Below are 13,831 nucleotides of genomic sequence, written 5' to 3' on the forward strand. Positions count from 1 at the left end.
CTCTCCCTCCTTTCTTCAGCAAAGCCAGCTTCGATTCTGATCCCACACTTCACCATAAGAGACATCTCTGTCGGAGTCGGCGCCTATCGCGCTCCCCTTCTCTCCCTCCTCCCTCTCTTTCTATCCAGCCCTCCTCTCCTCACTGTCTAATTGCTGGCTCAGTCCTGCTGTGCTTCAGTCAGCATGGAAAAACACTCTCACGGTGGGGAAGAAATTTATCCGCCCCGTACAAACAAAGCTGGGGAAAAAAAGAAGAAATTGTCTCTTCCGAAGCCTTTGTCACTCTCTCTCCGACTCTGTAATCTGAATCCCCCCCCCCCTCCTCCTCTCACTCATGCAGTACATCCACCTCCGGGTTTATATCTGCCTCACACTGCTTTTCTCTGGCTGCCAAACGGGTTGAGGCACCTGTGATTTGATATGTCACCTCAAAACCGTGTGCACCGGCAGTGGGTTTGAAATTATCTCTCTATTTTTGGCAAACAAACTGAGCGGAGAACAACATTATGCTTCCAACCCCCCCCCCCGCACCCCCCCCCCCCCCGTCCCCGTCCCCGTCCCTCGCAACGCAGGGATGCTTTATTACATATCAACATGAAGACTGCTCGCAGAGGAATGAGCAGTCTCGTGTGCCTACTGATTGCTTTAACACCCCTCCCTGACTGTATCAATAACAAACCAGAGAGGAAGATTAAACATTTATGAGGTATATACTGCACTGGTACGAATCCAATCTACACTGTCACTATAAAGTATACTGCTAGCTACAAAGTGGCTGGCGGCGTTCCCTGTTAGCGTTACAGCTGATATAATCCTGCCCTGAGTGTGCTGTAGCTGCCAGCGGCTGCATTAGGCGCCGAGCGCCTGACTGACTGTGAAATGCTACAAGTAAACCCCGGGGATGTGAACGGTTCAGGTGCGCTGTGGATTAAATCATCTCAGACACTTTACGTGGTGCGATGGGCGACAGCAGTTGAAGGTTGCTGGTGTGGCGACTGTGAAGCCTCGAGGAACGAGTGACAAGTGGACGGATGATGCTGCACAGACACTGCAGTTCATGGAGTTATATTTGTGCTGAGTGCATGATGGGACATTTTGAGAGCTTTTTGCAAGAACGCATATTATATTTTATAGAGAAATTATTATCATGCAAAGGAAATCAATCTATGTGGGCTTCAATAAAGGGCTGTCAAAGTTAACACGATGATAACGTGTTTACACCACTAACGCATTAACGTTTAGGTTGTAGCGGCTCAGTTTTAGAGCTAGAGTGAAGATACTGGTATCATATGAAACTACAAAACCTAATGAATCCATCGGTACCAACCATGTCATACTGGCTTGTCATGAAGGAGGTTAAATAACGCTGCAAACTTACGCTACATTTGTCGAGGAAAAACTGTCATGTCCATTTTCAAAGGGGTCCCTTGACCTCTGACCTCCAGATATGTGAATGTAAATGGGTTCTATGGGTACCCACGAGTCTCCCCTTTACAGACATGCCCACTTTATGATAATCACATGCAGTTTGGGGCAAGTCATAGTCAAGTCAGCACACTGACACACTGACAGCTGTTGTTGCCTGTTGGGCTGCAGTTTGACATGTTATGATTGGAGAAATTTTTTCGGACATTTTTCGGACTCTTTTTTCAGACAGTTGTCGGACATTTGACGGATATTTGTCGTACTTTTTTTCGGACATTGATTGGACATTTTTTCGGACATTTTCTTTTTACTTTTTTTCATACATATGTCGGACATTTTTCTGACCTTTTTTCTCTGATATTTTTCATACATTTTTTTTTACTTTTTTCGGACACTTGGCAGATATTTGAAGTACATATTTCGGACAGTTTTCAGACAGTTTTTTTTTTTTTTTTTTTTTAACTTTTTTCAGACCTTTTTAGACTTTTTAAACACTTTTTTTGTTGATATTTTTCAGACATTTGTCGGATATTTTTTCAGACTTTTTTCAGACATGTTTTTTTTTTTAACTTTTTTTCGGACATGCTAAATCTTTTTGCTAAATGCAGTACCTTTGAGGGTTTCTGGACAATATTTGTCATTGTTTTGTGTTGTTAATTGATTTCCAATAATAAATATAAACATACATTTGCATAAAGCAGCATATTTGTCCACTCCCATGTTAATAAGAGTATTAAATACTTGACAAATCTCCCTTTAAGGTTCATTTTGAACAGATAAAAACATGCGTGATTAGTGCACAAGTATCTCATTTGTCCTGTCTCAATGTCCCCGACCCGTGGACACTAATTCAAAGTGTCTGTCTCAGCTCACTTAACTTATTAAGACAGGACACAAAGCAAATTTTACAGGCAGCACCATTGCATAGAGTCACTGAGAAAGACGGAAGTAGACGAGGATTCACATTGTGAGTTGAAAATGTAATGAAAAATGTGCACGTGTCCCGAGGCTTTATGAATCTGCTCTATGAACAATACAGAAACCAGGAAAAAGGAGAGAAACTGGAGGTGAATAACAGAAAGAGCCAGAGTTTGTGCTGAGTTCAGTCACAGAGACAGAGACACACTCCCACACAGCAGCTAGCTCTCAGCTAATATCTGCTGCACACTCCGCTGTTTTGGGCGGATTAACACTAATGGCAGAGCGGTCACACTCAGGAGAATAACACGGTGCAGAAGTTTGCTTTATTACTGAATGCACCTTTTACAGTGGGCCACAATACCAACCAACCAATCAGAGAATGAGAACAGGTCATTTCTAAATGGTTGTTGCTAGTAGTATTATTGGTTATTAAGGGAGTAGGGAAGCACTGGAAGAACGGTAAGCAGGTACGCAACAGCCACACAGTATTAATACTACGTTACTTGCTCCGACCGTCAAATAACGCCACGGGTGAGTTCGCTGAAAGTCCGGTCCATCACATATACTGTTGCTAAAGGGCGCCTCCGTGTGTCGGTTTCCGATGCCGAGGGGAACTGACAAAAACGGGGGTATTTGACAAGTTGGAGACCACCATTATAAAAGAGACATCTGTAATGCTGTTGACGCCTGGAACCGCAAACCAAGTTCATAAAGTCTATGGGCGTGGCGGGAACAAGGGGGCGGGGCCAGTGATACAAAGACTAATGCAATAGGTCGCACAACGAGGACGCAAAACCGGCTGATGCGCTCGGCAAGCATTTTTTTCGGACATCTTTCTGACTTTTTTTCAGACATTTTTCGACATTTTTTTGTTACCTTTTTTCTGAAACTTTTTTTAGTTTACCTCTGACATTTTTTTTTTCTTTTTACTTTTTTGGAATTTTTTTTTTAACTTTTTCTCAGACCTTTTTTTTTTTTTTTTTTACTTTTTCTCTGACTTTTTTTTTTTTTTACTATATTTTGGAGTTATTTCTTTTTTTTTTACTTTTTTTTGGACATTTTTTCAGATTTTTTAAAAACTTTTTTTGTTGGTATTTTTCAGACATTTGTTTGACATTTTTCTGAATTTTTTTCGTAATTTTTCGACATTTTGCAGACATTGTTTTGACATTTTTTCGACATTTTTTCGACATGCTAAATCTTTATAAATCTTTATTCATTCAAGTTGAGTGGGCGCCATCTTTGAGCCCGGTATTTAGTACTCATACTACATCCATGAAAACAAGACAGACACTGTGATCGAGAGTCTGACGGCGCACAGAGCTGTGAGTGAAAGAGGTCATCATTGTGCACTTATCTGAGTAATGATGCACGACTATATATGAATAAATTAAAATTTGTGTGTTTGCTCAAATGAAAATCGATCCCGGCCGATAGATGGATGGAAACAATTCTTTCTCTACAAAATATATTTCACATGCTTGCAAGAAAATATCCCTCTGATGCACAAACCCGTCCATACAGGTGAGTCACATGATGCTTTACATACCCGTCCGATGAGCACAGGCTCGGGCCCTCTGTACTCCTCGATCACAAAGAACTGGTTCCAGAGCCAGCTCCTCCGGAGGCGAGAGCGAGGCAGGTTCGACTCCGACCGACCATCTTCAGACTCCCCGACCCGTTTAGAGCGACCTCGCGTCCTCTCGGGCAGAACACCTCCGACGGCGGTCTCCAAATGGAGCTGGAGAGCGTGCTCCTCGCCTGAACTCGCCACTTGCCGGTGAGCATTAATTACACCTTCGACCTCTCCATTAGTCAGATTGCTTCTTTTCGGAGTGAGTTCAGGGCTGTGGTTAGGGGTTCGGGGTTTGGCAGGATGTTTAAGTTGGACTGTTGCTGCTATATTGTCCTTAAAGTCAAAATCATTAGTTCTTCGGTCATTTAGTCTAAAAGCCACATTTGGCAGCGTTCTTACATCGTCCTCTCCGTCCTGACGCTGGCTCGCCGGTTCTTTGAAACTCTCAGTAAAGTTGCGAATGGACTCAGGATGAGGTTGAACTTTGCTTGATACGACAGCCTCTGAGACGCCATTTCTTCCCCCTTCACAGAACAAAAGAAGAAGGAGCACGATCCGTGCAGCCATCGCTGAGTCTAACTGTTTCAAAGAACAACTGATGAACGGCTGTTCAGATGAAGATCTTCGTGATGATCCATCTTGTGTTTCTTATACTCGTCTCCTCCACCTTCAGGTTTTCTTCTCCCCAGAGTGAGTCTTCTTTTCTCACATCTCCCCATGCGGTACACATGCTGCACCGGATCACCTAAGACAACACATAATTAGTGTGATTAAAACGGGAAACAAGTGTTTCAAGATGCAGAAGTTAACCCCCTGAGACCCGCACCGACTTTACTGTCTCTCAGAGGCTGTAGCAGGTTCAGCTTTAGAGCTGGAGTGAAAGTACAGATATCATATGAAACTAGAAAACCTAAAGAATCCATTGGTACCAATGTCATGTAGGAAGGAGGCTAAATAACGCTCCAAAGTTGCCCAATTTATGATAATCACATGCAGTTTTGAGCAAAGAACATCCAGTAGAATGTGTTATTTTCGCCTATACTAAGTATTTGAATATTTCTGCATCCTGGGGTCCCTAAAGAGTCTTGGAATTACATAGATTGGGTATCACTGTAAAGCTGAGACTCTTGTGGATCCAATGAGCCCAACTGTATTCATGTGTGATGATGTTAGTCCTCATAGGAGACATTTCATTGACCTCTCTGTATAAAATGACCTGTGGTGACCTCTAAGATAATCACAGCCTCATGAGACTTTACAGCCACAAACTAGAGACCTAGAGCATTCAGAGGATGGATGGATCAAACTAGAGACCTAAAGCATTCAGAGGATGGATGGATCAGACTAGAGACCTAGAGCATTCAGAGGATGGATGGATCAGACTAGAGACCTAGAGCATTCAGAGGATGGATGGATCAAACTAGAGACCTAGAGCATTCAGAGGATGGATGGATCAGACTAGAGACCTAGAGCATTCAGAGGATGGATGGATCAAACTAGAGACCTAGAGCATTCAGAGGATGGATGGATCAAACTAGAGACTTAGAGCATTCAGAGGATGGATGGATCAAACTAGAGACCTAGAGCATTCAGAGGATGGATGGATCAAACTAGAGACTTAGAGCATTCAGAGGATGGATGGATCAAACTAGAGACCTAGAGCATTCAGAGGATGGATGGATCAGACTAGAGACCTAGAGCATGCAGAGGATGGATGGATCAAACTAGAGACCTAGAGCATTCAGAGGATGGATCAGACTAGAGACCTAGAGCATTCAGAGGATGGATGGATCAGACTAGAGACCTAGGGCATTCAGAGGATGGATGGATCAGACTAGAGACCTAGAGCATTCAGAGGATGGATGGATCAGACTAGAGATCTAGAGCATTCAGAGGATGGATGGATCAAACTAGAGACCTAGAGCATTCAGAGGATGGATGGATCAGACTAGAGACCTAGAGCATTCAGAGGATGGATGGATCAAACTAGAGACCTAGAGCATTCAGAGGATGGATGGATCAGACTAGAGACCTAGAGCATTCAGAGGATGGATGGATCAAACTAGCGATCTAGAGCATTCAGAGGATGGATGGATCAGACTAGAGACCTAGAGCATTCAGAGGATGGATGGATCAAACTAGAGACCTAGAGCATTCAGAGGATGGATGGATCAAACTAGCGATCTAGAGCATTCAGAGGATGGATGGATCAAACTAGAGACCTAGAGCATTCAGAGGATGGATGGCTTTCCTAGCTAGATTGACAATAAGGGGGTTTCTGAGCAGTTTACACAACACAAGTGCTCGCCATCTAATCGCTGAAAAAATATGTAATTCTTGCAGAAATCTCAAAAATGTCCAAAACGTTTGATCCCAAATCACAGGTCTTGGTGCCTTAATGTGGTATTTTGGAGGGATTATTGATCACTTTTATCAATTCTCCAGTGGTAAAAAAATGTGTAACAAATGGTATCAAACCAAAAATTGCTGCAACAACTTATGAGACGTTATAGAGCATGGGGATGGACATCATATACTTCCATCATAATGACTAGAAGAAATTGACTCACAGTGCTGAACTGCATCTCAAGTTAATCTTCAAGTTCCAGCTTTCAGATGATGTACACCACTTCTATGTGACATCTACTGTTGACCTGCTATCTCCCCCTAAAGACCCCCTGGACCCCCCTGGATCTCTCAGAGGGTTAAAAGACAAAGACAAGTTGACATCTTACTCGTTATCTTGTAAATATTCTGAGACGTATTTGTAGATATATTTTTTACTGTCGAGCTCTCTGCAGCTGCTGTAAAAATAGCTGCGAGTTTTGCACACAAACTATGAACATTATACGGTCTGATTACCTAAAACGGAGAAGTCCCTTTATACCAGACGCTGTTATTCATATTAATCTCATCGCTGTTGGCGTTGCTCTTATGCTGTTATTATTGATCACTCAGGCATTCTCTGAGAGTTAAGCGTGGTCTTAAAAATTTTCAATTAATTTGCAGCCCGAGGGCCTCGGCGGCGAGGTGCAGCTCAGGTACTTTACTGATCCCTGTCACACACAATTGCCCGGACATCCGGTGATTGATGTCATCCCTACAGACGGTGTCCCCGCGCCTCCACGCCCAGTAGTGGAAGAAGTTCCCCCCCTTTCACAGATTAATTAGACTCATAAATAATTTAATCAATGACTTGTCCTCGTTTCCCAAAAGTTTAATGATCTGCCTTTCGTTAGTATTTGAGTCAGACCCCGGCCGTTGATCTTTGAAACTTGATGCACTGAAAAGTGTCGGCAGCTTAACGAGAGTAAAGCGGTGCGGTCGCAGTTTTTCCATCCAGCCGCCACCTGCATCCATCACTGATGGAGACTTTCTGACATCTGGGGTTCACCTTTATGCATGCACAGAGGCAACCGTTATCACACACACAGCGCAACGCTGCATGAGTCATACACTCGGTGGCCACTTTATTAGGTACACCTGTGCAGTGTAGCGCAATCCAGTACAACTGTTCTGCCATAAAATATACTTTATGATATGAAAGAAGGGCTGTCAGTCGATTAAAATAGTTAATCACACATTTTTTATCTGCTCAAAATGCACATTAAAAGGGAGATTTGTCAAGTATGTAATACTCTTATCAACATGGGAGTGAAAACCTTTCATATAGGGCTGCTCATGATAACACTAATTTGTTTTAACACCACTAATTTCTTTAACGCATTAACGCTTTTCTGGTTAAGATTTTTAGGTTGTAGAGGGCTCAGTTTTAAAGCTAGAGTGAAGATACTGGTATCATATGAAACCAGAAAACCTGATGAATCCATCGGTACCAGCCATGTCATACTAGCTTGTCATGAAGGAGGTTAAATAACTCCAAACTTAGGCAAAATTTTGGCGAGGGAAAAACTGTCAAGTCCATTTTCAAAGGGGTCCCTTGACCTCTGACCTCCAGATCAGTGAATGTAAATGGGTTCTATGGGTACCCACGAGTCTCCCCTTTACAGACATGCCCACTTTATGATAATCACATGCTGTTTGGGGCAAGTCATAGTCAAGTCAGCACACTGACACACTGACAGCTGTTGTTGCCTGTTGGGCTGCAGTTTGTCGTACAATTTGTCGTACATTTTTCAGACATTTGTTGGACATTTGCCGTACTTTTTTCAGACATATTTCGGAGATTCGTCTGACTTTTTTTCTGATATTTTCTGACAATTTTCAGACATTTTGTTGACTTTTTTTCGGATATTTTTTTTAACATTCTTTCGGGCTGTTTTTTTTTTACTTTATTTGTGAGGCATTTTTCCGGATTTTTTCCGAAATTTTTTTGAACATGCTAAATCTTGATGTTGTTGTTGTATATAAATATATACATACATTGCATAAAGCAGCATATAGAGAGGCGAAGTCCCGCCCCTTCCGGTGGACCACCATGGGACCTTATTTCGGAAAAAATATGTACTGTAGTCAACGGAGAGAGACAAATATTTGTTTTGATCCAGTTTGAATTGCTCCATGAATCACACATATGATGTTTGACAATTTAAAAGATATTTTTACAAGTAAAGAAAGTCTCAGTTTGTCGTAGTATCATTTAGTTTAGTGTGAAACGGCTCAGTTAACTACATCTCTCGTCACCAACACTAGCTAGCTAACTAATGTTCCACACACAGATGAAACGTTATCTGACCTGATGTGTTTTATCAGAGACTCCTGATCTTTTTATCAGCCAGGAAGAGAAAGAAGGATCAGACGTGTTGCTGGTGTGAGTTCATCCCAGTAGGAAACACAGAGACATCGTAGCTTCAGAGAGAGAGACGTCACTAAGACACTTCTGGGTGTGTTGTCTTTCTAATGACGTATTTTCACAGTCTGATACTTCAACAGTTTTACAACAAACTGAGACTTTCTGGACTTACAAAATTATCTTTTTAAATTGACAAACATCATAATATGTGATTTATGGTGCAATTCAAACGGGAACAAAAAAATATTTATCTCTCTCCGTTGAGTAGAGTTCATATTTTTTTCCGAAATACGGTCCCATGGTGGTCCACCGGAAGGAGGCAGGACTTCGCCTCTCTATTTGTCCACTCACATGTTGATAAGAGTATCAAATACTTGACAAATCTCCCTTTAAAGTACATTTTTGAACAGATAAAAAATGTGCGATTAAATATTTTAATCGATTGACAGCTCTATATTAAACATATCATTGAAGTTACACGTTTCCGACAGCGTCAACCAAAACTAAACATTTGTAAAGGTAGAATTTATGGCAGAGCTGTTGTATTGAGTTGTGTTAGGTTGTAAAGGTGTACTGAGTGGAAGTACACAGTTTGCATTTCTCTTTTGAAGAGATTTACAGTGAAAGATTCAAACTTTAAAATCCTATTAAAGCTACAAAGACGTCCTGGTAGAGCAGACGCCTCCTGTACTGAGTCTGCATCGCAGCGGTGAGGGTTCGAATCCGACTCTTCGCTGCATGTCGTCCCCTCTCTCTCTCTCTCTCTCTCTCTCTCTCTCTCTCTCTCTCTCCGTTTCCTGTCTATCTTCAGCTCCATCTGATAAAGGCAGAGAGACTTCCCTGCTACGCTCTGCAGACGCTCAACATCGTGGCTAAAGAACATTAATGACATTGTGCGTGCTGATAAATCCTCCGACCTCGGCCGCGATTTCTACATTGAAAACGTGCGCTTTGATTAATTTAGATGCAAATAAGCACAGAGAGGGCCAATCTATAGCAAAGCTCAAGCCTTTGATGGCGCTGTGTAATATGAACCATAACATTTCCTGATATATCCAAACTGATATGAAAGGAAGGACACATGAAAATGAAACTGACCTACTTTAAAGTAATTAAGTCATTTCTACTCTCTTCGTGTCATTTCTTCTTGAAAGGAAATTCACCCTTGATTTTTTTTTTTTTTTTTTACAGTATGTAATGCTTCGTGTTCAGCATCTGTTTGCCATAATCTTCCAAAATACAAGACGAGGTTCTTCCAAACCCTCTTGTCTTCCTCAGCTATTGTGTGTATTAGCATAGACTGAGCTCACGGCTTACATTCCCTCTCTAGCTTTGCTCCAAGAAGAAGCCCGTTGCCAGCAGTACATGTCATTCACTGTTGTTTGAAGTCTTTAGAGTATGAGTGCACGTTGAGATATGTGTGTGTGTGTGTGTGTGTGTGTGTGTGTGTGTGAAATGTAAGGCAGGGATAGAGGATGAAAGCGTGAGGACGATTTGCTGTTTGCCGGGCTCAGAATGGAATGATGAGTGGTGACATAGCTCTAAATTGCAAATCGCTGTTTCTGTCTCACTTCACTCTGCATCGAGGCGCTTCACTGCAACAAGGCTATTTCGTTTTTTATTAAAAATAGCCTGTGCATGTCAGGCCTTTAGCATAGGGAGGAATGGGAGATGGAAGTAGAGAGAGAGAGGGGATGGAGGGATGGAGGGATGGAGGGGGAAGTGAGAGGGGGGACAGCCTGGCTGGCTTTAACGACCAGGACGTGGACAGATTCTGTTCCATTTAAACATCTCTGGCTCTCTCTCCTGCTGCCATTCGTCTTATAGACCTCTCATCCATCCTCGCTGTTCTCTCTCTCTGCTGCTCGCTGCACACATGGAAATCTCTTAAAGGGGACACATCATGACAAACTCACTTCCTCAGAGCTTGTGCACATGCAAACTGTGAGATAAGACGACCCAGTCAGTTCTTTAGTGGGCTGTCTAGATCACATGTCACATGCAGGCTCATTAGAATATCTGAGGCCTGTCCACACCTACACGGCTGTTTTTGTAAACGTAGCTATTCTAATAAATGTTGTGGAGTTTATAATCACTGTGGTGTATTGTAAGAATACAAGAGAAGATGCTTCAAAGGTTTCTTGTTCTTTACTAGAACGCTGTGCAGGTTTACACTTTAATGTATGACCACTATAATTAACTATAACATAACACCACATACAAATTGACTTAGCAACCTCTATTCATTTACGGTAAGGTGTGGAACTAATGTCAAATTACACAAAATAAAACACTTATAAAATAAACAAATATAAAGCAAACTTACATATTAATGGATGCACATAACTTCCTACAGCCAGCAAGACAACCTTCATCCCACACACATGTGCATCAAACTCAGTGAACCAGCAGACCAGACCATAAAACTAAACGAGCTGATATACCACTTAACCACTCCAAGCAGCTGATTGGCTCCTGACGTGCTCGTTCACATGCTGTCCAATGAAACTGAAGAGGCTGCTGTGCCTGAATTCCAAGTGAACATGCAAACCTACTTCAAGCCTTGGCCACACTGGGAACAACAGCAACAACAGACAGTGAAAGTGAAAACTAGAAAATGTTACGGAAATGAAAAAAAATAAATACTTGTTTTTAAATCAACTTCTGCTTTCATTTCAAAATAAAAGTGTGTTTCTGTGGACAGAATTCCTTCATTTGTTAACAGGAGGCTTTTATTCTGAAATATGTGCCGGACAGTGATGTAGAACATGCAGTGACTTGCAGAGCTCCATGAATGAATATAGTACTGGGTTTTAATTGTGGATTATTACTATTATTTACAAATTATCACACGTTTCTTAACCTTTCTCTATCTAAAATAAATATAAATGATATTTATAATGAAATGAAATGGCCATTATGAAAGACAAACTCTATGTAGAAAGAAAAGGCTGCAGCAGCAGAAACGCAGCAGAAACGCAGCTGGTGTGAACACCTGACGCGCCAATCACGCAGCCGCCACGCGCTCCTGACGTTCCCGGTGTGGACGAAGCGTAACAGTAGCTTTTGCTATGTATTCCGGGCTTTGGTCGCTCAAGCCCCCCGGGGCCCGACCATGTAAAGAGGCCCACGACGCTCCGGGGGGAAAACAATAAAAATATAATTCACAGGGAGAAGTGAAAGCGGGCGCGCAACGGGATGCTCCATGCACAAAGACGCAACGGCGGTGATGGTTTTTACTCCGACAAAACCTAGATTGAATATCCTACTGCGAGGTCCGACAGCAGTTGAAGGTCCGATGACATCATTCTGCATAATAAGTAGCCATGTGCTTCTGTTTACAGCTGAGTGCGTCTGCACTCAGACGGTCAAATTCACGGCCATGACGGAACACGTCATGGAAAGCAAAAAAAAAATAAATCGAACATGCTAGACTTTCTGTCGTGACGCGTCCCAGACGCGGCGTCCGTTGCCGTGTACTACGACACACTACACTCATTTGTCGTTCCCGATCTGAGTCGCCACCCTACGACGGCCGTGTCGGGCTGTAATCGGGCTGATATTGCGTAATCTGAACCGGCCATAAACTAACGAAAACACAATGATTCTTATTTCCAGGTAATTAAACACTAAAGAAAACATACTTATTGATATTATATTTCTGCCAATAGATACCCCTAAATGTTACACACTGTTCCTTTAAGTCTGTCTTGGTGGTGGTGAGAGGCCAACTGTACTCAGCACATCAGACACTGTATTATAATGAAGGCTTGACACAGTTTAACATTTAGTGATAAACCACAGAATCAGAAGTGTGCTGAGCAAGTGTTGAGACTAATTCACCATCATCATCATCATCATCATCATCATCATCATCTCTATGGATGCCTCTGTATCTATTAGTGAAAGAAATGTTCATCACCTCTTTGACATTACATCATGTAGTGAACACAGGAGGACATCACATCTCAGAGCGCACGCTGGCTTATTGCAGCCTCTGTTTTGTGCACACATCTGGACGGCTCTTATTAGCATACAGAGAAAGAGAGAGAGACACCAAACAGCCCGGAGCGTGACCTTGTGTAGTTGGAGGCAGCCAGAGAGGAGTGACCTACTTGATGCATGTTAATGTTATCTACACACTTGGACTAACTGTTATAATGAATGCAGCCTCTCACACAAACAATGGAGCTGTCAGCAGCTACTGGAGGTCCAGTCCAGCAGCTACTGGAGGTCCAGTCCAGCAGAGAGACAGACCCCCTCCATCTCCATCATATATCTGCGTCCACGCGTGGAAGCGCACGCGGGCAGGTGAGTAGAGTATACGGAGCGCGCGCAAAACGCCAGAAAATGAGATGGGAAGCTGCGTTTATCCATCTGTCCATCTGTCCGAACCTGGCACCATATGTCCAAACCTGGCACTATCTGTCCGAGCCTGGAACCGAACCTTCCTCTCAGACTGCTTCTAGTGTTTCATCTCGCGCATCTGCTCGCGGCACCTAAAGGCTTTCTGTGTATTTAAAGTCATCGTGGCTGCAGCTCCTATAATAAGCTCCTATAATAAGCTCCTATAATAAGCTCCTATAATAAACTCCTATAATAAACTCCTATAATAAACACGATTAGAAGTAGAAAAGCCGAGCAAACTTGTCGCCTCTTCGTAAATATAAAAGTGTTTTATTAGAGTAGAATAGAGCTCATTACCTACCGTGCGTGTGCGTGTGTGTGTGCGCAGCTCTGCTCCGGTGCTCCTCCGGTTTAACGGAGCTGAAATGATCCAACGTGGGAAAAGGATGCCGAGGTTCATCTGAGCTCAACGTGAGGTCTGTCCACTTAGCCCAGTCTCTCTCTCTCTCTCTCCATCTCTCTCATTCTCTCTCTCTATCTCTCTATCCCTCCCTCCCTCTGAGCCTCTCTCTCTCTCTGAGCCTCTCTCTCTCCTTTAGTTGGTAACTATCTCAGAGAGAGAGACAGTCCCCCTAAAAGCCTGCTCTATTTGAGGATGCACACAGTGACCACACTAACATGCACCCACACTGACAAACTGACATTTTATTTTTAATCTTGGCTCAGTTTGAAACCAAAAATGTCTTCAAAATCTTTTGTTTCTAATTATCGAATTTATTATCCAGGGATGTAGATGGACTAAAATATTT

At 42.6% G+C, this 13,831-nt stretch overlaps 1 protein-coding gene across 2 annotated transcripts in view; it reads right to left on the reverse strand.

Annotated features, from left to right (window-relative positions):
- LOC119488792 (cadherin-24) overlaps positions 1–13,567 on the reverse strand; it is a 31,799-nt gene extending 18,232 nt beyond the window's left edge. The window contains exons 1-2 of one of the 2 annotated variants that reach the window (XM_037770697.1): positions 13,384–13,567; positions 3,896–4,667 (exon numbers count right to left, since the gene is read on the reverse strand). In XM_037770697.1, coding sequence (XP_037626625.1) covers positions 3,896–4,489 — 594 coding nt within the window. In that variant the 5' untranslated portion in view covers positions 4,490–4,667; positions 13,384–13,567. Of the gene's footprint in view, positions 1–3,895; positions 4,668–11,001; positions 11,283–13,383 lie in introns of those variants that run through there. The other variant, XM_037770698.1, reaches the window with a different exon arrangement.
- Between the last annotated feature and the right edge of the window lie 264 nt (positions 13,568–13,831).

This window comes from Sebastes umbrosus, chromosome 5 (assembly GCF_015220745.1).
Source record: "Sebastes umbrosus isolate fSebUmb1 chromosome 5, fSebUmb1.pri, whole genome shotgun sequence".
In the NCBI taxonomy this organism is placed as follows: Eukaryota; Metazoa; Chordata; class Actinopteri; order Perciformes; family Sebastidae; genus Sebastes; species Sebastes umbrosus.